Source organism: Macaca fascicularis, chromosome 10 (genome assembly GCF_037993035.2).
Source record: "Macaca fascicularis isolate 582-1 chromosome 10, T2T-MFA8v1.1".
NCBI lineage: Eukaryota > Metazoa > Chordata > Mammalia > Primates > Cercopithecidae > Macaca > Macaca fascicularis.
In genome coordinates this window covers 102,221,821-102,248,812 of record NC_088384.1, presented here as the reverse complement: position 1 = coordinate 102,248,812, position 26,992 = coordinate 102,221,821, and the positions used below count along the sequence as shown (strand labels likewise).

General features: G+C 52.0%; 1 protein-coding gene across 6 annotated transcripts in view; it reads left to right on the top strand.

Moving 5' to 3' along the window:
* The window catches only part of CDH22 (cadherin 22), a 135,171-nt gene extending 111,139 nt beyond the window's left edge, over positions 1-24,032 (top strand). For 3 of the 6 annotated variants that reach the window (XM_045363046.3, XM_065523224.2, XM_074005420.1), the window contains 4 exons: positions 11,066-11,187; positions 11,308-11,425; positions 19,542-19,793; positions 22,677-24,032. In XM_045363046.3, coding sequence (XP_045218981.2) covers positions 11,066-11,187; positions 11,308-11,425; positions 19,542-19,793; positions 22,677-23,266 — 1,082 coding nt within the window. In that variant the 3' untranslated portion in view covers positions 23,267-24,032. Of the gene's footprint in view, positions 1-11,065; positions 11,188-11,307; positions 11,426-12,315; positions 12,495-19,541; positions 19,794-21,018; positions 21,168-22,676 lie in introns of those variants that run through there. The other 3 variants (XR_012419475.1, XM_074005419.1, XM_045363047.3) reach the window with 3 other exon arrangements.
* Positions 24,033-26,992: the final 2,960 nt, after the last annotated feature.

The following is a 26,992-nucleotide window of genomic DNA, read 5'->3' as shown; positions in this document are numbered from 1 at the left end:
TCAGGCATCAACAGAGTCACCAGTAAGCAATCATGACAACAGGAATATGGTTGAGTCTCTGAGCTGCAGGTGGGTAGGCAACATTCAAACTTGCCTCTGCCCATCAGGACCCCAGGCCTCTCTGCCCCAGGCCTCTCCTGCCCCAAGCTCCTCCTGCCAGCCCTCTTCCTCCTCCCCTAGCTGCCATCCCCCCATTTCCCAGGCCCCACTGGCCCATTCTGGGGCCGAGGAAGTCCCTAGGCTGAAGTTCCCTTCGTCTCTTTCAACTGCAGTTTAAAAGGAAATACAAAGCTGGCTCAGACCTCAGTGCCTGCTGCTCTGGAGCCTTTGAATCCACTCCTCCACGGCATGAAAGGGAGATAACAAAGGTGGCTGGAGAGGAAGTGGCGGCTGGACTTGGGGGAAGAGAGCTCCCCCTCCTTGCCTCCTCAAAGCTGCTCCCTGGGTAGCAACTGAGGCTCTGGGCTGCAGACGGAGCCAGGGAGGACTGGCCTGGATGCTGGGCAGGGATGCCTCCTCTCCCTACCCACAGATACACGCCCCCTCACCCCCTGCCACCAGCCTATCACCAGCCCAATGTCCCACCGCCAGCAATAGTCTCCTCTTGGGTTAAGCATTGTGTTTCTACCCAGTGGGTCTCTTTCAGAAAGCAGCTAGAATAGCATACAAAGCCTGTAAGGCTGCCATTTCACAGGAGAGAGAATCAGGGGAGGGGTACTCCTCCACAAACATTTTACAATTTTTACTCTATATATATATAACCTGGCCTAGATGCTTTCTAGCACATACTTTATTGAATTATGATCTGTAGCATGATTAGCACCCATTTTCCTGATGGGAAAATTGAGGCTTGGAGAGTTAGGAAACTTGCTTGCCGAAGATGTGCACTGGCAAAGCTGGGATTTGGACCAGGAGTGCTTGGTTCCCACAGCATTGCTGCATGGCCTCCCTTTTCTGGGCACTCTCCCCTCTCTGAGCCCCCCCCCTTCCCATCCATCAACCCCAGTAACTGACCGTGGGGAAGGAGATGTATCTCTGAAAAGAGAAGACGAGCCACTGGGCTTGAGACTCCCCTTCTCTGAGCTGCAATCCCCAGCCCCTGCCCACTCCTCACCCAGGATATTAATTAATGGGAAAAGGAATTGTTTTGCTTCAGAGAGCTGGTGGGAGGATCAAACAGCATAGCTCATGGGAAGAACTTAGCCTAGTGGTTGGTGCTTAGTAAGTGCTCAGTTGATGGTATCTGTCAGTCTTGACTCTGTTCCAGGCCCTTTGTTGTGATGAGCTCATGAAATCTTCACCCCTAAGGGGTGTCCATTCTACTGCCATCTTCACTGTGGGGATGAGGAAACTGACTCAGCAAGGCGAAGTCATTTGTCCAGATTCCCAACCCCAACCTGCCTGACTTCAGAGCTCGGCTCTCCTCAGCTGCCCCTCCAGTCCTGTTTCCCTGGTGCTGGCACAAAATCAAGAGCTCTCACAGGTCAGGCACAGTGGCTAACGCCTGTAATCCCAGTACTTTGGGAGGCCAAGGGGGTCGGATCACTTGAGTTCAAGAGTTCGAGACCAGCCTGGCCAGCATGGCGAAACCCCATGTCTACTAAAAATACAAAAATTAACTGGGCATGGTGGCGCGCGCCTATAATCCCAGCTACTGGGGAGGCTGAGGCACTAGAATCACTTGAACCCAAAGGCAGAGGTTGCAGTGAGCTGAGATCATGCCCCTGCGCTCCAGCCTGGGCAACAGAGCAAGACTCTGTCTCAAAAAAAAAAAAAAAAACTATCACAAATAACTGACCCACTCTTCCTTTTCACCATCTCCATGAGATGAGAACAAACTTATTACCCCCATTTTACAGATGAGGAAACAGAGGCTCAGGGAAGAACAGGGATGGCCCCAAGATCACGAGCAAGTCCAGGCAGGGGCAGGCTCAACCCAAGATCTCCCGCCTCCCAGGAGCCAGCCAGAGCCCCAGGTTCATGGCCATCGGGTCTGCCCACCCAGCCCCATGCCCTCCTGCCAAAGCGTCCATTTGGCTTCCTCAAAAACAGAAGAGAAACTCAGAGGGTCACGACGGCCCCACCTGCTCCCAGTCATAACAAACATGAGGTGACAAGAATCAGAGGGGAAATATTTATACACAGCGGCGGCGCTTGGTGAGCACCTCGGAGAATGTTGCACTCAGCCGGGAGCCGCCGCCTGTCATACTGGATTACCTCAAAGACTCCCGAGCCACTTAGTATGCCGGCTCCCCTCTCCCGAACTTCTGAGTCATCCATTCTGCCCATGCAGACGCTCCTTCCACTGACATTATCTTTAACGTTTTGTAATCATGAAATATTAATGACCGATATTGAATTTAAAGTACAATTTGTGTCTGAATCCTTCGGTGGAAAGGGCAGTTGTAAAGGGACAGTCTTCAAAGAGACTGGCTGGGGGGATCTAGGGGAGACTTGGAAAGCCAACACTGGGAGGGGGCAGTACCAAGGGGGGTACCCAGTCACCCTCTCAGGAGTCATCCAGCCCTAAGCTGATCTGGAGGAGTAATAGCTAGATGTCCAGGACAGCAAAGGGTTAACCAGACTCGCCAGAAGCTTCCCCATCTGGGTCACCCCCGGCCAAGTCACGTCTCACAGAACCCTGCTTTTCCCTTCATGCCACAGAGCACGTGTTATGGTTTTTAGATGCATCTGTGTGAGTATTCAGTGAAGATCGCTCTTCCTCAGGAAACGGTACCTTCCATGAGGGCAGGGCCCAGTCTGTACCTGCAGCACTCACACAGGCCAGGCACACAGTAGGCATGTGTGTTTACTGAAGGGATGAATGAACGGGCTTGCGTGCTGGAAGTTGGAAAAACAGGAATGCATGATGGAGAAGAAATGCTTCTAGTCGCATGGCTCCCAGTTGCGTGGGCCTGGACATGCCACTCCCCATCTTGTTACCTTGGTTTTCTCATCTATAAAATGGTGATACTCATACTTACTTTATTGGATGACTGTGACAATGGTAACTATTAATAATAGCAGCTTCCAGCTGGGCACAGTGATTCACACCTGTAATCCTAGCACTTTGGGAGGCCAAGGCGGGCGGATCACCTGAGGTCAGGAGTTCAAGACCAGCCTGGCCAACATGGTGAAACCCCATCTCTACTAAAAGTACAAAAATTAGCCGGGTGTGGTGGTGGGCACCTGTAATTCCAACTACGTGGGAGCCTGAGGCAGGATAATTGCTCGAACCTGGGAGGTGGAGATTGCAGTGGGCCGAGATTACGCCACTGCACTCCAGCCTAGGAGACAGACCGAGACTCTATCTCAAAAAATAGTTAGTAATAGCAGCTTCTATTTACTTAAAGCTTACAATATGCCAGGCATTGTGCTGAGTGCTTTCTGTAAAACATAAATCCCCCAAGGATTAGAAATAATGTGCCTCAAGTGCTTAGCACAGGTTCCTACTGTGTGCCTGACACATAGTAGGTGCTCTATTAAGTCAGAGAGAGAATCTGAGAGGAGAGGGAGTGTCAGAGATCATGGGCTCCAGCCCTGTACCCATCCTGTTTTGTACCTGAGGAGACGGAGGCCAAGAAAGGGAGTCCTCCCATGAGGCTTTCTGACTCCCAGTCTGTGCCTCTCAGAAGGACCATAGAGGAGGCCTAAGGAGGCTGGAGGAAGGGGCAGGGATGGGGAGTGAAGGTCGCAGTGGGGTCTGAGCAGCAGAAAGTGCTCAGTTTCTCCTGCAGGGACCCCCCCACACACCCACAAGCCATGTACCCGCAGCCAGTGTTTTCTGGGGCCTCTTATCACCCACCCCAGCCTGGACTGGGCTCTGGGACCCGGTGATGAACAAGGCTTGGCCACTGACCCGAGAGTTCACAGGTGGGTGGGGAGAGACCCACTGACAGTCAGTGACAATACAGAGTGAAAGTCATGGGGTCATGGCGATTCCTGAGGAGCAGGGAGGGGAGAGACTGGCCCGCCCAGCGAGGGCCAGAAAACCCTTCTCAGAGGAGGGGACATCTATTTTTTGTTCTCTTGTGTGTGTGTGTGTGTGTGTGTGTGTGTGTGTGTGTGTGTGGTTTTTGTTTGGTTTTGGTAGAGAGGGGACTCTCACTATGTTACCCAGGCTTGTGTCCAACTCCTGGGCTCAAGCAATCCTCCCACCTTGCCCTCCCAAAGCACTGGGATTACAGGCATGAGCATTAGCACCTGGCCGAGAGGACGCCTGAGCTGGGTTTCAAAGGCCAAGGAAGTTTTTCCATGGGCAGAAAGGGGATTCAGGTGCTCCCAGCAGAAAGCCCCCTGTGTGCAAAGGCCTGGGAGCTTGGATGTCCGAGGCCCATTTTGAAAACAGAGAGGCTAGGTGTGGCCAGTCTCTGGGGCTGGAGGGTGTCCGGAGCAGGTGATGCAAGGCGTGAGTGAAGAAGCTCACTGGGCCTGTACAGAAAGGGCCTTGGTGTCTCATGAGGAACCAGACATCTCCTGGAGGTGACAGGGAGCCAGCACAGGTCTTTGAGCAGAAGAGCAGCATGATCAGATGTTTAGTCCCCAATGTTCCCTCGGGTTTGTGGGAAGGGTGGCTTGGAGGGGGCAAACGTGGAGTCGGGGGAACATATGGGAAGCTGTCAGGCTCAGCTTTGGGCTGGAGGGTCCAGGGCAGGACCAGGGCAGGTGGTTGGGAGCTCCAGGGAGGCTGCCTGGGGAAAGAGACATGTCACAGCTCGACATGGAAGGGGCTGCTTCAAGACGCAGTGAGCTCCCTGTCACTAGAGGTATGCAAATCAGGCCTGGGCTCCCCTTGGACTGGATGACTCCTGGGATCCTGTACCACCTTGAATACCTAACAGACCTCAACAGGAACAAAGATTTTGTGATATCCATGGAGTAGGACAGCCTAGAACATTAGGGACCAGTTCAGCTCCTGGGGAAGGAAAGTTCCCCCATCTCCCCTTTGAGTTTCAGGGACGTTATGATTTCAGGGTCCCTGCTTCACCCAGAAGTCCTCCCCCACCCTTTCCTTGGAGGAACAAACTTCCCCCCAATAAGGTCAAAGCTTCCAGTCTCAATGTGGAAAACAAATAGATCATCAAAGTCCCTCCAAGGGACAGAGAGGGCACCTGAGCCTCCTGCTCCCATTGTGGGGGCGTGGGGACAGGGCAGGGAGTGCAAGGAGTTCGCTGCTGGCTGCCCTGACACCCACTTCCCTGGAGCACCCCCATCTTCTCGCCCCGCACGCCTCACTGTCCTGCCTGCTTGTCTTGGCGGGTTTGTAATTGGGATGATAAATCTTCCTGCCCAGCTGGCCAGCTCTAATCAGAGCCTGGTGTTTGGATGCAATTTAACTCCCTCAGGGAGGAGGGAGGGGCTGGAGGGCCAGTGGAGAAGAGGGTCCAAGCTCTGCTCAGTCCCCAACACTGCAAGCGAGAGGGAAGGCGCTTTCTTTGAGCTGATCTCTCTCCTCTCTCTCTCCCCCTCCCACCCCACCCCCCACTCTCCTTCCCACTCCCACTCCCACTCTTGCAGCTTCACTTCTCTGTTTCTGTCTAGGCTTCTGTCTTTCTCTGTGACAGCCAAGGAGAGCCACAGAATCCAACTCCATTTGTTTTATTGATGAGAAAACCTTGGTCAAGAGACAGAGAAAGGGAGAGGCAGGAAGAGGGTCCCAGCACTAGACTGCTTCTGAAATGGAGGGGACGCAACCCCTGATACGACAGAGTCAGTTCATCCAAGAAGGTCTCAGTTTCTCCCCTGCACCTCCCCAGCATCCCTCCTGGAGCATGGCCATGGTCAGAGATGCCACAGACAGTGGAATCCATTCCTCTGACACACCTTTATTAAGCACCTACTATGTAGCATACACACAGTTACTGGGGATACAGCAGTAAAGAAAATATACACAAATTCTGCTTACATTCTAGGGGAGAAGAGAGAGGATGAGAAAGTTCAATAAAAACAGAGGGTGCTGGGTAAATGCTACAAAGAGGAATAAGGCAGGGAAGTGGTGTTTGGTAGGATGGCAAAGGGCGCATGGAAATAAGGTCTTTAGGGGAGGCCTCTCCGAGAAGAAATCTGGGCCAAGACCTGAAGGAGGTAAAGGAGCAAACTCGGAGCAGAGTGGAAGAGGGAGGGTGGAGTAGTGACGAGGCTGGAGAGGCCACAGCAGCATGCTCATGGGGGACCCTGTGGGCATGGCGGACTTGGGCTTATCCTTGGATCGCCCAGAACCTAGAGCAATCAAGGAGAGCTTCCTGGAGGAAGCAGGGAAATTTGTTCAGGGCCTTGAAGGCAAGATGCATTCTGACAGCTAAAGACAAAAAAGGCAACACCATGTGGTGGTTAAAAACTCCCCTTTAAAACCAGACCCAGTTTCAAGTACCAGCTCCTATGAGACCTTGGGCAAGTCATCTCACCCCTCGGAGCCCGTTTCCTCATCAGTAAAACAGCAACAGTCCCAGTCCCTGCCTCCCACTGTGGTTGACAGGACGAAATGGGGCAGTCCAGACCCTGGTCTTGGCACGTGCTTAATATGTGTTTGTTGCCATTCTTCCAGGGAGGAGCACATTCATAGGAGTGCCCTAACAGGGGCACCAGGCCAGGCCCCGTCTCCTTTGCCCTTCCCATTGGCCCCCAGCCCCATTCCCACGCCCACTCAGGTTGGTCCAGATGTCAAATGAGGAATTCTAGTAGGGGCTGGGATCCTGCTTGGAAGAGATCCACATCCTCCCCTCCCACCCCAGGGCCTTTGCATGTGCTGATCCCACTGCCTAAGACAATCTTTCCTTTCCCTTGCCCCTCATGCGATTACTTCCCAGTCAGGACTCGCCAGGACTCAACAGAAATATCATGTTTTTCCGGGAAAAACATCCTGCATCCCACCAGGCAAGATCCCTGCTCCAAGCTCTCGCAGCTCCTGAGCTTCTTCCCTCAGCCCTTATCACAGTCTGGAGTAATGTCTGTCCCTGCCACTAGACCGAGACCGTGCTGTCTTGTTCATGCTGTGTCCTTGGTACAAAGGAGATGCTTGATCCACAACTGTCAGCAAAAACCACAGGTTTCAGTTCCAGATTGTCCAGTCCAATCCCCCATCCATTATACAGAAGAAACTCTGAGGCCCAGTGAAGGTGAGAGACCTGCCCCACTGCACAGCAGTTCTCCTGCTCCGAGTTTGGTCTCTCCCCGAGGCACCCTGAGCTGCCCGGCCTCCGCAGGTCCCTCAGACCCCCGGGGCTTCACCTGCCACCTCCCCGGATTAATGGTGAGGCAGCTCAAGGAGGAAGCACCGGGCCAAAGCACGTTTAATTTTAATTTAGGAATCGGTTAAGGCTGCAGGCCTGCTCAGCCCCGGGCTGTCAATCAGCCTTCCTCAAGGCTGCATCAATTAGTTTAAAAATATTGAATGTAATTTTGCCTGACACAACATATTGCAGCTACTGCAAAATATAATTTATTTTAGAAGAAGAAATAATTAAACTAATTTGCATGTCAGTCAGCTGAACTGAAAAGCCAAGAGGGGAGGGCTGTGGGGGACCCAGTCCTTGGAGGGGACACCTGCCACTGGCCATTGGGTGAGATCCACTTGGGCCTGGGTGTAAGCTGTAGCTGCCGCTGAATGGACAAATGCCCAGGCAGCAGGAGGGACCCTGATATTGTATCAGGACCAAGCACTGAACTTGGAGTTGGGAGGCTTCGGACCCAACCCCAGGTCTGCTGCTGACTCCCCTAGGGCTGTGGGGAAAATCCTGCCCCTCCATGGACCTCTGTTTCCTCATCCAGAAAGTGGGTTTAACAAGGCCTTCTTCAAGGGTTATTTCAAGGATCACATGAGGTCATAATAAGAGAGTGTTATGAATTGGAAAATCCTACACAGAGGTGAAGATTAATAAACAGATTCCTTGTTTTATCCCAGAAACATTTAAGGTGGCAAAAAATAGGATTATTTTCCATTCTTACAAATGATTCTAATTGTGATAGGAGGGGTTTGGAGGAAGGCAGTCAGGCTGGATTCCCCCACCTCCCAGTCACCGTAGGGTAGTGGTTTGCAAACCTTGCTACAGGCTGATCCTCTGAAGCTGTTAAAATAAATAAATAAATAAATGACCAAGCCTTGGCCATCGGTGTTTTCTAAAGGCTTCCCAGGTGATTGTAATGTACAGCCGTGCTGGAGACCCACTGCCACAATGGCAATGGCAGTGGCAATGAGTGCTGACCTTGGGCAGTCCATGAGCTCTGGGATCCCAGGCCAGCTCTAAATTCAGGAGTTCCTAGAAAAGAAAATGCAGCTGGCAACTTTGGCAATTTAAAGGTCACTCAGCTGCCCCGCCGCTTAGGTCTGAGACTCTAACTCATGCCAAGGGCATTAGGGCTTTCTCACAAGGTGACCTATGACATTTTAAAAGAAGAGGTAAGAGAAGCCGAGCCAAAGCAAAGGTGCTATAATGGGGGTCTCATCCACAATGAGGATCCAGGAGGGGATCACCCACTCAGCAGTCCATCCTGCTCTACCTTCGACATGGCCCATAGGACCCTGTCTCTCCCTCCAGCCCATATACCCCCACCACCCTCCACTGCAGGGGGAAGGTGCCCTGGCCACCCCCTCTACTCTCCCCTGCCTCTGCTGGGAGAGAGGCGCCTGTTCCTGGCTGTGGGCCTCGCCCCCTTCTTCCCAAAAGCACCCACCGTCTGTCTGTTGAAATTCGCCGGCAACGCACTCTTAAAAATAACGGTTCATCCGGCATCCCCAGTCACGACTCCCATCTCTCACCCCGGAAAAGCCCCCTGTAATCACTGGAATGGCAGATCTGGTGAGCTTAGAAGATAATGTGCCCCTGGCTAAGGGGAACTCCAGAGAGAAGCCAGGGTCTGAGTTAATTAAGAACCCAGCCCCCTCCTTTTCCTGACTGCCCCCCGCAGGAGGTGGCTGTACCTGCCTTCTTATCTCTATTTCTCTCTTTATCAACACGTGAGCAGCTGCCATCAGCACACAGTGGATCCTGAGTTCACAGCAGGAGGCAGCCGACCAGTCCCACTCCCCGTGAAACTCATGGGGAGCCTGGATACCTGGAAGCTTTCAGGCTGCCCCTAAAAGAGCTCCCTGCTAGCCCAGCCAGAAAGCCCCATCTTCCAAGTCACTGCTTGGAAGTGAGGTGTGGTTTCCTCCTCCAGGAGATGTTCCTGAGGTCACTGGCAGGTAGAACATGTCAGTAATGAACATGTCAGTAATGAATATGTAACCAAGATAGCAGAGGATGGGGCACCAGAGAGCACTCAGAGGTCTGGGCTGGTGAGGGCTTAGAAAGCACCAACACTCAGGGCACTGCTCAGACAGGACAGGCTGGGATAAAGTATTCCACATCCTAGAATTATTTAATGTCATTGCTAATAGGACCCTGCGAGGATGTCTGTTTATTTACAAATGCTTATATAGCACTTGCTATGTGTAGTACACACAGTTTTAAATGCCCTGCAGATATTAACTCAATCTGTCTCTTCACCTACCTATTAACCCATTTGTGCCTGAGGTTGTAATTTTTTGAATTTTTGCAATCAGACCTTGGCGATGACCTAGGATATAAATAACTCTCACATGCTTAGCATTCCAATAATGGAACGCTAGGCATAAGTGGGTCAATATTGGACCCATTTTGCAGGTGAGAAAATTGAGGCACAGGGAGGTCACGTGACATGGCTCGGATTACACAGACATGTAGCCACAGAGCTGGAATCAGAACTACCCAGCATTGCTCGTAATCACTATGCTCTGTTTATTTTCCAGGTGTGGAAACTGATGTCAGAGAAGGCAGGGTCTTACCCAAGACCAAATACTGGGTCAGGGACACAGCCATGCCTGGAATTCAAGCCTCCTGCTGTCTCAGTCTTTCCAGGCTTCATTCATTCATTCAGCAAATATTAATATGTTAGAATTTACCTGTACCATATCCCACAATGCTGGTAGCCCAGAGATAAATAAGACAGGGACCATGACCTTGAAGACATCCCAACTTGGAGGGGTGGGGACTTCATGGTTTTGCTGGCCAAGATTTTCCTCCCTGGACTTGTCTGGCCCGTTTAGGATCAGGTCTTGAGAAAGCAGAAGTCTTGGAGTTTAGTTGCCCCTGACCCACGTCTAGAAAGCATCCCATGTTTTAGTTTCTCCTTTGCAATATGGGGATAGAAATTGTACCAAACCACAGGATTTCTGCAAGGATACTTAAAATAATGAATGTAGATGCTCCAGGTGCATGCTGTGTGCTCTGTGGTGAGGGGAGGGGTGGCAGTGGTGATGGCAGCATTGTTGGGGATCAGGGATGTGATGGTGATATTGGTGATTATGATGGGGTAATAGTAGTAATAGGTGGGCTGGTGGTGGTGGTTGTGGTGACTATGGAAGAGATGGTGGTGGTATTGGTGATGATGATGGTGAAGGTGGTATTGGTGATGGTGTTGGGGTTGGTGGTGGTGGTGAGGGTGGTAATGGTGATGGCTTTAGTATTATTTATGGTAGAGATGATGAGTGTAGTACTAGAGGATGTGGTTCATTCTAATGGTGATGGTAGTGATGGTAGTGATGGTGATGACCTGATGGTGGTGGTGGTGATGGCAGTGGTGATGGTAACAGTGTAAGAATGGGGATGGTAGTACTGATAGTTATGTTGGTAGACGCACTGATAATAATGCAAATAGTGGTATTGGTAATGGCTTAATGATGACAATGGTAATAGTAATAGCGGTGGTGATGGCAAAGGTGGCCATGGTGGAGATGGTGATGGTGGTGTTGATGCTAACAGTGGTGACGGTGTTGGTGATGGCAGTGGGTGCTACTGGTGATTGTGGTGGTGAGGGTTGTAGTGATAATGCCACTGGTGCCAAGGCTGATGGTAATGGTGGTGATGGTTACAGCGATGATTACTCAACTTATGCCCAAATGTTGCCAGTTCTGGTCCTTGTACCAGCTTGGTTAACCCACAAATCTCTCAGCATGACCCCACTGCCTACTGTTGTCCTTGTAGTAGAGAGGAGGCTATCTAGATCTCACACTTGCTGCCTCTCCCCCGCTCCTGTGCTCTCATTACAGACAATCATGCCCAGCTCTCCCGGGCATCCCTAAGGATCCGAATCCTGGATGTGAACGACAATCCCCCAGAACTGGCCACACCCTACGAGGCAGCTGTATGCGAGGATGCCAAGCCAGGCCAGGTACCCCTGAGGGGCTGGGGACTGGGGGTTGCTTCCAGGACTGGCCAGCAGCACCCTCTGCCTGGACCCAGAGTGGTCTCAGCCTCACCACTAGCCCCCTATCCCCTCCTCACCCTTCAGCTCATCCAGACCATCAGCGTGGTGGACAGAGACGAGCCCCAAGGCGGGCACCGCTTCTATTTCCGCCTGGTGCCTGAAGCTCCCAGCAACCCTCATTTCTCTCTGCTTGACATCCAAGGTGAGCCTCCAAACCCTAGGATGCAAGAAGGGAGAGGCACAGTCTCTCTGCCCTGTTCCCATATTATAGACAGAGGGACGGAGGCGCCCACAGGGCCTATGTTGGATCTAAGATCATATGGAAAGTCTGGGCCAAGCTGGAGCTGTTACCCAGCCCACTGGCCAAACGCAAGCAGGGTGTGGGTTGGTGGAGTGGAGGAGGGCGTCCCAAGGATAAGAAATGGCAGATGGGAAGATATAGACAGGGAATAAATGAGGAATGGTTGTGCCAGAGTCCAGGGTGGAAAGAGCCCCCGTTCTGAGTGAAGACTGAAGTAAGCCACGTGCACACACTCCCCACCCCGCAGGTTTCTGGTTTTTTATTTGATTTTTTTTTTTTTTTTTTTTAGACAGGGTCTCTCTCTGTCAGTCAGGCTGGAGTGCAGTGGCTCGTTGCAACCTCCACCATCCAGGCACAAGCAATCCTCCTACCTCAGCCTCCCAAGTAGCTGGGACTATAGATGTGTGCCACCATGCCCAGCTAATTTTCGTATTTTTTGTAGAGACGGGATTTTTGCCATATTGCCTAGACTAGTCTTGACCTCCCAGGCTCAAGCTATCGGCCTGCCTCGGCCTCCCAAAGTGCTGGGATTACACGTGTGAGCCACTGTGCCCAGCCCACCCTGCAGTTTAAAAACTGCTTTGTTCCACTCACATTCCCTTTTTGGTTTTTGGAATTGTTCTTGAAACAAGGTCTCGCTTTGTCACCCAGGCAGCAGTGCAGTGGTGCAATCATAGCTCACTGCAGCCTTGAATTCCTAGGCTCAAGCAGTCCTGCGTCAGCCTCCCGATTAGCTGGCACTACAGGTGCACACCATCACCCCTGGCTAATTTTTTTTTTATTTTTTGTAGAAATGGGGTCTTGCTGTGTTGCCCAGGCTGGTATCCAGCTCCTGGGCTCAAACGATCCTCCTACCTTGGCCTCCCAAAGAGCTGGGATTACAGGCATGAGACACCACGCCAGACTCACATTTCTTTCTGCATCCTCACAGCCATCTTGTGAGGTAGTTTTCTGACTCCTCTCCCCATTTTACAGGTAATGAAACTGAGACTGTAAGAGAGAAAGAGCCCTGCCCAGGGTCATATAGGGAGTCAGTGGTGTGGGTAGGATTCAACCCACCCCCATCGCCAGTCCAGTGTGCTTCCTGCCTTAGCACACCACCGGGAAAGCAAGCTGCCCTGCCCTGCCTGAGTCCACTGTGAGATTCCTCCCCTCTGGCTCTCACAAGTTCCTCATGATGTTGAAGTTTGAACCTTTAAGGAATAGACTGAGGGGAAGGGATTAGTCACCAAACTGGAAATAAGGGACCAGGCTTAGCAAAGGGTGCGCTATACCACCCTGGCAAGCTCCTGTTCCTCTCTAGTTTTTTGTGGTGGTTGTTGTTTTGTGTGTGTATGTGTGTGTGTGTGTGTTTTGTTTGTTTGAGACAGCATCTCATTCTGTTGCCCAGGCTGGAGTGCAGTGGTGCAATCTCAGCTCACTGCAACCTCCATCTCCCAGGGCCAAGAGATTCTCCTGCCTCAGCCTCCCAAGTAGCTGGGGTTACAGGAGTGCCCCACCACTCCTGGCTAATTTTTGTATTTTTAGTAGAGACAAGGTTTCCTCATGTTGGCCAGACTGGTCTCGAACTCCTGACCTCAGGTGATCCACCCACCTCCCAAACTGCTGGGATACCTGTTCCTCTCTAAGCCTCAGTTTCATTGTCTAAAAGAGGGAAGATGTCTACTGTCCCGGGTGGCTAGGTGGCCCCAGTAAAATAAGGGCCACTGAGATATAGTGTTAATACCTAGAAATATCAATTCCTACGTCCAGCAATTATGTATTGAGCGTTTATTGAGACACAAAGCCTCTGTGTCAGGGTCTGCTCTGGGTCCTGGAAACGCAATAGCAAACACAACAAAACGTAGTTTTATTCTAGTGAGGTGAGACAGAAATTACACAAATGAAAAAGTGTGTTGGGGGTGACAAGTGGCTGGGGTGGAGGAATAATGTAGTCTCCACAAGGGTCTGGACTTGTCTTTCTTCAACCCTGGGTGCCTGGAGCAGTGCTTGGCACATAGCAGGTGTTTGATAAAATGTGTTCAATGAAACAGTGAAAAGTAAAGCAGGGACCGGGCATGTTGGCTCACACCTGTAATCTCAACACTTTGGGAGGCTGAAGTGGGCGGATTACTTGAGGACAGAAGTTCGAGACCAGCTTGGCCAACGTGGTGAAACTCCGTCTTCACTAAAAATACAAAAATCAGCAGGGCGTGGTGGTGCACGCCTGTAATCCCAGCTACTCCAGAGGCTGAGGCAGGAGAATTGCTTGAACCCAGGAGGCGGAGGTTACAGTGAGGTGAGATGGCACCATTGCCCTCCAGCCTGGGCAACAAGAGCAACACTCCACTTCCAAAAAAAAAAAAAAAAGGAAAGCAGGGTAAGAGGAGAAGCTATCTTCTTAAACAGGGTGGCCTGGGAAGGCCTCTCCAAGGGGATCCATAGTGAGAAGGGACCTAAAGGGTATGAGAGAAAATGACCACCCCAGTGGTAGAAACAGCAAGGCCCCGTGGTGAGCAGGACTGGGGTGAATTAGGAATGGAAGAGACCTGAGTGATTAGAGTGAGTAAGAGACAGGACTGGGAGGAGATGTGGTCAGCAAACCAGATCATGTGGTTTCCTTCTGGCCTTGGAATAGGTCTGGGATCCTTTTCAAGGCCTTTACACACTCACACCCAATGTGAGAGGCCTTAGTGGTCTCTGAAGCCAGACCCGTCTGTACCCCTGGGAGTCCTGTTAAAAACATGTAAGGCTCATGCTTATAACCCCAGCACTCTGGGAGGCCAAGGCAGGAGGATCCCTTGAGACCAGGAGTTTCAGAATAGCCTGGGCAATACAGTGAAAACCCATCCTTTAAAAAAATAATAATAATTAGCTGGGTGTGGTGGTGCACACCTGTAGTCCCAGCTACTCAGGAGGCTGAGGCAGGAGAATCACTTGAGCCTAGGAGTTTGAGGCCCCATTGAGCCATGATCGCACCACTGCACTCCAGCCTGGGAGACAGAGTGAGACCTTGTCTCAGTCAATCAATAATTAAAAATAAATAATGAAAAATAATAAACAGATGTAACAACCAGTGCAGCTCAGATGGCCAATTAGAAAGGACACTGACCATAGCCTGGAGCAGGACCCTAGAAACCCTGCCATGCCAGGCATTAACTCCTTCGTGGCTTGATTGTGTCAAAGTTGGGAGGCTGCCTGGGGAAAAGGCTGAGGCAGCAGGGAGGGACTTGGGGGGCTCAGTGTCAACAGCTATTTAAACCTTTTTTGGAAGTATTTCAATATTTTAACAACGAGTACAGCCCTGCCTACTCATTATTCCAGTAGTATCTCGAGCTGGTCACAGGAAACACAGCTAGCCTTGGCTCAACTCTACCAAGTTCACCAGGCTTTACAATCCAAGGGGCCCGAGATTCTGCCTCAATTGCTTTTGTTTAGCTGCGGGGGGAGCATGGGGGCACCAGAGCTGCCATCCAGAGTGCCACCTGGTGTAAGCTCCGGGGACTGGGTGGCAGCAGCACGCTGAGGTCATAGCAGCCGTGGAAGGCCTCCTCCTCCAGTCCCTCAGCCCCTTCTCACTACTTGCCAAGCCCCCTCCTCCTCACTGTATAAATATCTTAGGTGACAAACGGCTACCCCAACCCATCTGTTTCTTTGTACAAATGTGTAGCCAGTTTGGAAACGTGATTTATAAATATTGCCTTTGCAGCCAGGGATTGACACTGATGTATGTCAGGCCAGATGGATGGATGCAGCGCTGGGCACAGATCCCACCTAGAAGGGTGGGGTAGGGGGCTGGGGTGGCCAGCGGCTTCCCCAACTGAAGCCAGCTGCTGCCCAGGAGGGCAACTTGATGCATTCAGGGATGATGCCTGGGGATTCCCCTTCATGGGGTGGAGGAGTGGTGGGGACCCGAGTTCCCAGAACATATGGTCCCATGGCCCAAGACAGCAACCCTGAGAGACAAACATCCCTGTTCTTGCTTGGCAATCTGAGGCTGAGCCAGAGCCAGCCACTCATTTCTCAAATCTGCCTACTTCTCTGTGCCTCCACTACTACTATTATCTCACACCTAAAACACGCGAGAGCTTCCTGGCTGTTCTTCCACATTGACTCCTGCATTTTAGATGATAAGCTCCTTCAACTAGAACACAGGCCCAGCAAAGACAGGGACCGCATCCATCCTGTCCATTGCAGTATCCCCAGGGAGGACAGATAGAATAGTCCTGACAGACAGATGGTGCTCAATTCCTACTTGCTGTTGAATGAATGGGTTTGTCACTAGGTCACTTCTTTGCTTAAAGCCCACCAATCAATGGCTTCCTGTTGCATTTAAGAAAATTATCCAGATTCTGGCCAGGAGTGGTGGCTCATGCCTGTAATCCCAGCACTTTGGGAGGCTGAGGCAGGCAGATCACTTGAGGCCAAGAGTTCGAGACCAGCCTGGCCAACATCATGAAACCCCGTCTCTACTAAAAAGTACAAAAATTAGCCAGGCGTGATGGCCGATGCCTGTAATCCCAGCTCCTCAGGAGGCTGAGGCAGGAGAATTGCTTGAACCAGGAGGCGGAGGTTGCTCTGAGCCAACATTGCGCCACTGCACTCCAATTTGGGTGACAGAGCAAGATTCTGTGAAAGGAAGAAAGAAAAGAAGGAAGGGAGGGAGGGAGGGAAAATGACCCACATTCCTTACCACAGCCTCCCAGGCTTTCCACAATGAGCGCCTGCCTCCTCCTCCAGCCTCGTCTTGACTCATTGTAGCTATTACCCTCATTCCTCCAGCCACAGAGGACTAAGTGTCCTCTCAGTGTCCCAGGTCCCTGAGTGTATTATGCTTCTTCCAACCTCAGGACCGTTGCATGCGCTGTTCCCTCTCCCTAAACTCATTGTTCGGGCTCAGGAATCATATCACTTCTTCCAAGAAGCTCTCCCCGAACTCCTAGACTGGCTCAGGTCCTCTGTCATGTGCTCTTCCTATATTCTTCCTTCACGGCACTCACCATGGTTTATAATTGTTAACTAAATTGTGGGTTTGTTTGATTAGCATTGTTTCTCACATGAAAATATGAGCTCTGATCCAGGACCAGCAGTGAGCTGTCTTAGCTCTCTATTGTTTTCTCAGTGACTAGCGTGGTACCTAGCACATAGTAATTAATAAAGATTTGTTGGATGGAGGCCAGGCATGGTGGCTCATGCCTGTAATCCCACCACTTTGGGAGGTTGAGGCAAGAGGAGTCCAGGAGTTCGAGACCAGCCTAGACAATATAATGAGACCTCATCTGTACACATGCACACACAAAAAAACCTTTAAAAATTTAAAAAAAAAAATAGCTGAGCATGGTGGTGCACACCTGTAGCCCTAGTTACTCAGGAAGCTAAGGTAGAAGGATTGCTTGAGCCTGGGAGGCCAAGGTCACAGTGAGCTGAGGTCACACCACTGCACTCCAGCCTGGGTGACAGAGTGAGACCCTGTCTCAAGAAAAGAAAAAAAAGATTTGTTGGATGCATGGAAGGAAGGAAGAGTGCTTTCACTGGAAAATTTCAGACAAGTCACTTGTCTCTGAGCCACAATTTCCATATATACAAAATGGGAATAATACCACAACTCTTAATAGGTTGTGAGGATTAAACATTACTATGTATTTCAAATATGCAGACAGTCCTTGATGCATAAAAAATATCCATTCAGCGCAAATGGGTCCCATGCCATTCCCTCTTTCTCCCATCTTGCCCTCCAGCCCCCTTTCTTCCCCTGCAGAAGGCAGATTTTTCCCAGCTGGGGTTGACGCACCCTTTGGTGGGAGAGCTAGAGTTCAAGCCTGAGTGTAGCCAGTTTGAACTGTCGAACTTGACTCAACCTTGCCAAGTTCCCAAGGCTTTCCAACCCAAGGGGCCTGCAATTCTGCCTTAATTGCTTCTGTTTGGCTGAGGTGGCCACCAGAGCTGCCATCCAGTGTGACCACCCCATGTAAGCTCCGGGGATGGGGTGGCAGCAGGGACCTGAGGGGCTGACCGGAGACCACCAGTTCTCCCAAAAGCTGTGGTTCATTCAAGGATTGCTCTTCAAGACTGGCTCCGTGCCAGCCCTGGCCGGCCATGCAGTGGAGAAACAGACACACACTAACTTAACACAATGTGACAAGTGCTGTAACAGAACTGTGCATGGCACCTGCGTAGTCAGAGCAGGGAGAGGGGGAGCCATAAATCCTTCCCAGGGAAGTGGAGAAAGGAGGCCACAAGAAAGGAGGTGACATTTAGCTGGAGCATGACGGATGAGGAATTTGCCCAGGCAAGAAGGTGAAAAGGGTGTTCCAGATAGCGAGAACTTTATGAGCAAAGGCAGGGCAGCCTAGACAGGGAGCCAGCAGTGGGTGCAGCACAGGCAAGATGGGGGCGGGATCTGAAAAAATATTAACCGGCGTTATTGAGCCTTTCTATGGGCCGGGAACTTTTCTAAGGGTTATGTGTGAATTACACCATTTAATCCTCACACCTGCATGATACCCTTTCTGAGTTTACAGACGGGTAAACTGAAGCTTAGAGAAGCTCAGTGGGTTTCCCCAGCTAGTAAATGATAGACTTGCATTGTTTTTCAACATTTTAATGGAAATTCTCAAATATATGTAAAAGGAGATAGGCTAATGGCATGAACCCTCATGTTCCCGGCACCTCGTGGGCAGCTTCCAACTCATGGCCAGTTGCGCTGCATCTGGACCTGCAGTCCACTTCTGAGATGTGCCAAAGGCCACAAGTCAGACCTTCCCAGGGCTCCTTCTGCTGCATAGCATCCGTGATGAGAAAGGCCAGATCTAGGGTGCTGAATTGGGGGCGTCTGGGGAAGGGGCTGGGTTAACTGGGGCCACGAAGCAGGGCAAGGAACCCAGGCTGCCAACAGATCTCCCAGATCTGGCTCTCAGATTAGAAAGAGCAGACTGAAGACCGCGGGGAGAAGGAGGACTGAAGGTCCCCAGCAGGAAGGCAGGGCCCCCTTTGGCAGAGTTGGCTGTGAAGGGCGGGGCAGCAGCCTTGAGCTCTGGGCACTTCGTCCCCCTGCGTGTGCAGAACTGAGAGGGGCCATCAAAATGACAGAGGGTCAGGTGGCCTGACTCCTACAGAACAGGTGTGAAGAAGGCAGGAAGGGCGGAGAAGGGGGTGCCACCTGTCACCTCAGCCTGTGATCCAAGGCCAGCCACCATCCCCCTGCATCCTGCCTGGCTTCCCCAGTGACAGGCTGAACTAGTGCCATGAGTTCCATTTGTATTTGTTCACTGTCCTCTCTGGCCGCCTGTGTGAAAAAGAAAGATGTGAAGGAGACGACCTCGACACTCCAGGGCCCCTCATCAGGCCCCTCACCACGCCCCCAGCCCTCTAGGCTCAGCCTCTTAGGCAGAGACTCCTTGTCAGGCTCCAGGACTCTCAACTAGCCTTGGGGTATGAAAGACAGAAAGATCCCACAGCCAAAGGCAGATGCTGGCTGGCCTTCTGCCTTCTGATGACCTGGTCCCTTCTGATGACCCAGGACTTGTCAGGGCCCAACAAACCACAACCCAAGGACCCTATAGGACTCCTAGGGTCAGAATACACTGGGAAGCTGGGGTGGAATCTAGAGCAAAAACAAACTATTGAGACAATATGAAAAAAAAAAAAAAAGACATAGCCGGGACAGGACCTTGGCCTAGCTGGGGACAGAATCTTAGAATAGCTGGGGACCTTGGCACAGCTGAGGACAAAATCTTAGGATAGCTGAAAACAGAATCTTGGGATGGTTGAGGACAGAATTGTGGGCTACATGGGGACAGGATCTTTGGGCAGCTGAGGGCAGACTTTGGGGGACAGAATCTTTGGGCAGCATGGGGCAGAATTTGGAGGCACCTTGTAACAGAATTTTGGGAGATCAGAGAAGAGACTCATGATTCCACTGGGAGGCTGTAGTTTGGGGCATAGGGAGGTAAATCTCACAGTGCAATCAAGAGGTGGCTAGGACAAGGATGCTGACCCCCGGCTCCAAGTCACACCGCACCCCCTTCTTCTGGAACAGACAACACCGCTGCAGTGCACACGCAGCACGTGGGCTTCAACCGGCAGGAGCAGGACGTGTTCTTCCTGCCCATCCTGGTAGTGGACAGCGGGCCACCCACGCTGAGCAGCACGGGCACACTCACCATCCGCATCTGTGGCTGCGACAGCTCCGGCACCATCCAATCCTGCAACACCACGGCCTTTGTCATGGCCACCTCCCTCAGCCCCGGCGCCCTCATTGCACTCTTGGTCTGCGTTCTCATACTGGTCGGTGAGTCCATCGAGAGCCACCCAGCCCTGCCTGATTGACCCCCATCCTGGGGTCCTGGGTTTCCTTCCTAACCAGCCCCCATGGGGCCCCAGCTTCCCTGTCCACATGAGGATGGGCTGGCCAAACAATCTCCAAGCTCTAACATGCAGCCCCCATGAGGAGTCTTCTAAGTGCAGAGCAGCCCCGCCACCAACTCCAGGGATGAGCTCACTGTGGCCCACCCCCTACACAGCCTAAACCTCACCCTAGCATATTTTTTTTTAATTCTCTTATGTGAATGGTCCCTTTTTAGTCTCTATGTAGGACTTTTAGTAAGAAGGGCTCTTGTGAACCTCACAACCACATGGCCAGGCATATATTATCCCATTTTTCAGATGAAAGCGCTGAGGGTCAGAGAGGTTAGGTGGCTGGTGTAAGGGTACCGGATAGTCTTCGGATTTGATATTACGTCTTCTCACCCTGTGTCCTCTACTCCTCTAACTACACCACCTGCTATTAATCTAAACTGAGAGCAAAATCTCAAGTCATTGGTGGTGGGGAGGGGGGCAAAGTCTACACTGGTTCCAGCCCACTAGCAGCCATTTGAACCCCAAAGTGTCCCCAATGAAGAGGTCAAGTTTCAGAAGCTAACCTGGATTTGAGTGGCCATATGCCACCTTTCACAGCTGTAGCCACCCAAGTACAGAAGGGCACTGAGGCCAAAGCTAGAGGAGCTCAAGGGAGGTCCAAGCGCAGATTCTAGCCTTGCTGTGCTCCCTGGGAGATGTCAGCTGCCTCCCCATGCCCTCGCTGCCGAGCACTGGCATGGCCTCTGTCCACCCTCTGAGGACCTGCCCAGGGCCAGGCTGTACCTCCTCAGGTCCCAGCAGAGGCCCTGGGCAGGCTTCTCCTAGTTGGGAAGCCCCCCTTCTCCCCCCACCCCAGCCCATGGCTCAGAAACCCTTTTTCCAGAGGGTGCACTTTACAGCAGTTTCATTTTCCGAGGCAGTGCAAACAAATTTCTGCCTAATTGCCCACAAACGAAGACAGTGCACATCAGTGCTCTAAAGGTGACGGGCGGAATCACTGATCAGGCCTGGCACATCTGTCGCCCGCCGCCCGCAAACCTCACCATCTGCTCCCTTGGGCATCCCCCTCCATAGCTCCCAGCCTCGGCTCTGAAAGCCATCCATCCATCTTTCCCACTTCTCTCCTGACACCTTCCTTCCCTGTGCCCTCCCTCCAGGCCTGTCCCCAGCTCTCATGCTCTTCCCTGTCACAGGCCACCTTGTTAGGTGGTGAGCAGGTGCCCTGCCCCATAGCCCTCACAGCCAGCCCTGGCCACTGGAGCTGTTTGGAGGAGCAACAAGAGTCCAGTGCCCAGCACAGTACCTGGTACATGTCTGTCCATCTGTCTGTCCATCCACCCACCATCATTTACCTATACATCCATCCAGTGAGTCCCTCCCATGTGCTAGTAGACACTGAGATTTAGCAGTCAGCAAAAGAGACTTAAAAGCCCTAAGTAATTGAAAAGTCGGGGTTGCTAACACTGAGATGGGGGAGACTCGGGGTGGGGAAGGGGGAAAGATTAGTATTTCACCTTTGGACCTGTTAAGTTTGAGATTCGCTTGGTCAACAAGAGGACATGTTGAGTAGGAAATTGAATGTACAATCTAGATTTCGGGGGAGAGGTTCAGGCTGGAGGCTGAGATATGGGAATTGTCAGTTTCTAAATGGAACTTTTAAAGCCGTTGAGACCAAACGAGAGCTCCAAGAGAGGGAGCATGGATTCAGAACTGAGGTCTGAATCCTAGGACATCTGAGTTAAGGTTGGCGAGGAGAAGCCTGCTTAGAAGATTGAGAATGAGTGATCAGTGAAGTTGGAGGAGGAGGAGGAGAATGTGGAGTCTTGGAAATCAAGTGAAGAAAGCCAAGAGGGGACGAGCATTCATTCACTTACCCGTGTCCTCCATCCAACTCTTCCTTCAGTCATCCATTCACTCGACAAGCATGGTTCAGGTGCTCACTGCATGCCAGCCACCAAGATAGAGGAACATTTCCCAGGTCCTCAAGGGTAGCTTAGGGTGTGTGTTTTGGGGAGGAGACAGACATGGTAACACAGCAGGGTCTGGTCTATGACAGAGCTGTGGCTTTCAAACTTGAGCTGCCTCTTCATGTCTGCAGTTCTTGTTAAAACACAGATCCCCCTCCACTGCCACAAGATCCGTGCCAGGATCCAAGGGTCTGCATTTCTAACAAGCTTCCAAGGGGATGCTGCTGTTGCCCAGGGGCTGCACTTTGAGAACCAGTATGATAGAGGAAGGAGCCCCGTCCTGGGGAATCTTGGAGGGGAAGGCACGGAACCTGGCCTGCAGCTCTCAGGGAAGGGTTCCTGCAGGCCTTGACCTGCAGGAGAACCAAAGGGCTGAGTAGGAGCTCAAGACTTCTGGTGTGGCAGAGGAGGGTGAGGGTGAAAGAGAGGTCAGGGTGAAGGACATTTTTCACTCCCCCAGTTCCGTCTGTTTCTCAGCTGCCTGCTACACACCCCCAGCACCTAGAGTCCTCAGAGAATATATCTCTTCATAGAGCTGAGAAGGGAGACCTCAGGCCTCAACACCCGGGAAAACCTTTAACACTGCTCTCCCATTGGCCACCTCCACCCCAGAGTAATCTAGCCTCGATTTGCATACCTCCCGAGATGGGTAGCTCACTACCTCTCCAGACACTCAGCTCAGTTTTGATCGTAAGAATGGCTTTTTGAACAGAAATCCAGGAAATCTGTAGGAACGTTGAGACTGGGCCCACTCTGCTGGCGGGAAGCGGGAGGAGATGGGGTAGAGGGTCCTCCTAACGCCGTGGGCGGGGCTTGGCCCTCAGTCGCCCCCTCTGTCCCCCTGGCAGTGCTGGTGCTGCTGATCCTCACCCTCAGGCGCCACCACAAGAGCCACCTGAGCTCGGACGAGGATGAGGACATGCGGGACAACGTCATCAAGTACAACGACGAAGGCGGCGGCGAGCAGGACACCGAAGCCTACGACATGTCGGCGCTGCGGAGCCTCTACGACTTCGGCGAGCTCAAGGGCGGCGACGGGGGCGGCGGCGCGGGCGGCGGCGCGGGCGGGGGCGGGGGCGCGGTCGGGGGCTCTGGCGGGGGCGCGGGCAGCCCCCCGCAGGCCCACCTACCCTCCGAGCGCCACTCGCTGCCGCAGGGGCCGCCGAGCCCCGAGCCGGACTTCTCAGTGTTCAGGGACTTCATCAGCCGCAAGGTGGCGTTGGCGGACGGGGACCTATCGGTGCCGCCCTACGACGCCTTCCAGACCTACGCCTTCGAGGGCGCGGACTCACCGGCCGGCTCGCTCAGCTCGCTGCACAGTGGCTCGTCGGGCTCGGAGCAGGACTTCGCCTATCTCAGCAGCTGGGGTCCGCGCTTCCGGCCCCTGGCCGCGCTCTACGCCGGCCACCGCGGGGACGACGAGGCCCAGGCCTCCTAGCCCTGCGCCCTGCCGTCAGGGCGCGGCTGCTCACCCGCCCAGCACACGCCGGGGCCCCCAGGACAACGCGTTTCCCCGTGGACCCCCTTCCCTGCCCTCCCCAACCCTCCCTCGGCGGCCGGACGGAGGAGGACTTGCTAGGAGCGGATTCTCTCGCTCCTCCTCCTGTAGGGGTGCAACTTTGGGGCCCAGAGGTGCGGGATTCTGACCAACGGCATTAAAACTGAGGCGAAACCGGGCGCGGCGTGGCTCTGGGGTTAGAATGGGAGATGGGGGTGGCGTTGCAGAGTCGGGAAGGGGCGGGTCACTCAATCCTGGCCTGGGGGAGAATGCTGGAGGGAGCACGCCGCTGAGATGCCCCCACCCCAGGTTTCCCCCATCAGAGTTAAGAGGAAAGAAGGCTATTCATTTACTAAGCACCTACTGTGTGTTGGGACGCTGTACAGAGACCAGCTCAGTCGTCAGAGAAACCATGAGGTGGTGTCCTGCACGGAATAGAAGGGGAAAGGACCCCAGAGAAGTGGCTGTGACCCGTCCAAGGGCACCTGGCCAGTGAATGGCAGAGCCTCTGGCACTGGCCAGCTGCCTGGCCTCGGGCAAGTCACTTCACTTCTCTGGGCCTCAGTTTCCTCATCTGTCAAATGGGGTTAATAACAGAACCTACCTCGAAGAGTTGTGAGGCTGAAAAGGGTTCATATGTGTCAAGTGGTTAGGACAGTGCCTGGCACATAGTAGGTGTTCAATAAATGCTAGCCTTTGTTACTATTCTTATCTTTGTGGTTCTTAGAAGCCTAGTGTGTCTGCCTCCAAGGTCTGAGCTCTCTCCCTTGCTCCAGATGCCCTTCCCCTTTTCCCTACATCTCCAAGGGGAGAGGAAAACGTTGCAACTGTCAGCTCCTGATCCTGCCCTGCGTGGGGGATAAGGACACCCCCGGCAACTGTGGAGCCTTCAGGAGTCTCAGACCACACTGAAACACCAGCGGAGCCAAGCAAGAACAAGCTGGGTGACTCCAGGACTTGAGTGGATGCAAGGATTGGCAGGAGACAGAGGGGTCAGAAACCACTGGGTAAGGGGCGGGGACCTTATCTGTCTGGCTTTGGAACCCATCAGTTTCCCCACTCATGGATCCCAAATTAAGAACCCCTGGACTAAGTCACCTGAAGAGTTTCCAACTCTAAAACCATATGATTATAAGATACAGGTTATCTGTCCTCCCACCTCCCCCCACACCCAAGTGATTCATTCATTCCACATTGATCCAACATGAATTCCAGCTCCTGCTAGCTGGGCATCCTTCATCAAGGTCCTCTACTGCTGAAGCCTCAGTTGCCTTATCTGTAAAATGGGGGTAATGATAGTCTCTTCCTTAAAGGATTATTAAAAGTCTTAAATGAGATAGTGGATGTTAAGCTCTGAACTCAGTGCCTTCCTGACATGTGGAAAGTTCCCAATAAATGCTTATTAGCCTTATTTTTCTTACCCTCCCAGAGGGCTCTCATTCATTCCCACATTTGCCAAGGTCCACTGTGATAGATCCAGAGATGGCCAGTATGTCCCAGTGCCTTACCTGCATTATTTTCTCTCATTTAGGTACTGTCAGCCCCAGTTCACAGATGAGGAATCTGAGGCTGAGAGAGTAGTAAACTGCCGAGGGTTACACAGATGATAGGTAGTTCCTCCCTTCCAGTGGCTCAAGACCTAAGTTGGAGGAAGGAAGTGGATCAGGGAGCTGAAGCAGCCAAAAATAATGTGTTTGGTAAGAGTAGTAGAATTAACAGAATAAGATCTCCTGGAAGCACTGAAGAAAGACTGAGTAATCCTGGAGGGCTTCCCAAAGGAAGTAACTTCAACTGGGTCTTGAAGAATGAGTATGGGATGTGAGGTGGCCAAGCGAGCAAGAGTATTCCAAGAGGAACGAAGAGCATCTGCAAAGGCTGGGGGTGGGGAGAAGGCAAGAAGGATGTGGCAGTTTCAGGAAGGGTGTGTGGCCCTTGGGACTGAATCACAGGGTGGAGGAGTGGTGGGACATGAGGCAGGGAAGGCTGGTTGGAGGTAGTTGTGAAAAGAACTTGAAGGCCAGGTTAAGGAACTTGATAACTTGCTCAACTTGAACATGCCTTCTAAAGTCCATTGAGAGTGGCCAGTGGCAGGGATGTGGGGTTAGCATGGTAAGCCCAAGTGGAGGGAAATCTGGGAACCCCCAAATCATCCCATGTGGGACCCTTAACCCATGGTTCCTATAGCTCATGCTACAAATGGGCATGTTAACTTGGGGACCCCTGGGGAGAGCTGCAGCCACCTCTCTCACCCCTGTGTGCCCAGCTCTCACATACAGAAGCCCAGCAGCATTTCTAAGGTTGGTTTCCAGCTCCGTTGTAGAAGGGGGAAACTGAAACCCAGGGGAATAAAGTGGCTGGTTCAAGGTCTCCCAGCTAGTATAGGACAGAGCAGAGATGGCACAGGTCCCCCTGGCTCCAAGCCTGCCCCTTCCACATGCACTGGTTGCCTTAGCAGATACTGACCCTGCCAAGAAGGAGGTTACAGGCAGAGTATATGTCCAGAGGGATACATGGACATGAAGTCATAGGTCCCTTGAACATCCTGTCTAAACCTCACACATGGAGAATGACTTACCCAAGGTCACACAGAGTCAAAGATCTTGCCAGAAATAAAGAACATTATTTATCCAGATTCGCCTTCTGAGCCTTTGGCTCTACTATTTACCCACTGTATGATTTCCTTCTTTCTTTCTCTTTCTTTCTTTCTTTTTCTTTCCTTCTCTCTCTCTCTTTGTCTTTCTCTTTTTCTTTCTCCTTCCTTCCTTTCTTCTTTCTCTCTCTCTCTCTTTCTCTCTCTTTCTTTCCTTCCCTCCCTCCCCCCTTTTCTTTCTTTCTCTCTCTCTCTCTTTTTCCCTCCTTCCTTCCTTCCTTCTTTCCTTTCCCTCTTTCTTTCTTTCCTTTTTTCTTTCTTTCTCTCTCTTTCTTTCTTTCCTTCTTTCTTTCTTTTCTTTCCTTTCATTTCTTTTCTTTTCTTTTCTTTTCTTTGCTTTGCTTTCTTTTCTTCCCTCTTTCCAGGGTCTTGCTCTGTCACCCAGCCGGAGTGCAGTGGTACGATCATGGCTCACTGCAGCCTCAATATATCGGGCTCAACCGATCCTCTCACCTCAGCCCCGCAAGTAGTTGGGACTGCAGACATGCACCACCACATCTAGCTAATTTTTTGTAAAGATGGAGTCTTGCTATGCTGCCCAGGCTGGTCTCAAACTCCTGGGCTCAAGTGATCCTCCCTCTTTGGCCTCCCAAAGTGCTGGGATTACAAGCATGAGGCACCATGCCCAGCCATTGTGTGGCTTCAGACAAGTTATTTATCCTCTATGTGCCTCCATTTTCTTATCCATAAAGTGCATATGCTCAGACCAGCTACTTCATAGGGTTGCAATAAGGATAAAATGCAATAGCAACAGCTAACACTTACTGAGCATTTTACATAAATTAACTCATTTAATCCCACAACAACGCAATGAGGCAGCCCCCATTTTACAGGTGAGAAAACTGAGGCACAAGAAGGTTAAGTAACTTGTGCAAGATCAAAGGACTAATAAGTGGAGATGCTGAGATTTAAACCTGGGTGCTCTGGCCCCCAGAACCTACCCCGTCAGCAGCACACACAGTGTCCGGCACACAGGAAGCCCCAAACATATGTCTTGGGTGTATCCAAAAGTCCCT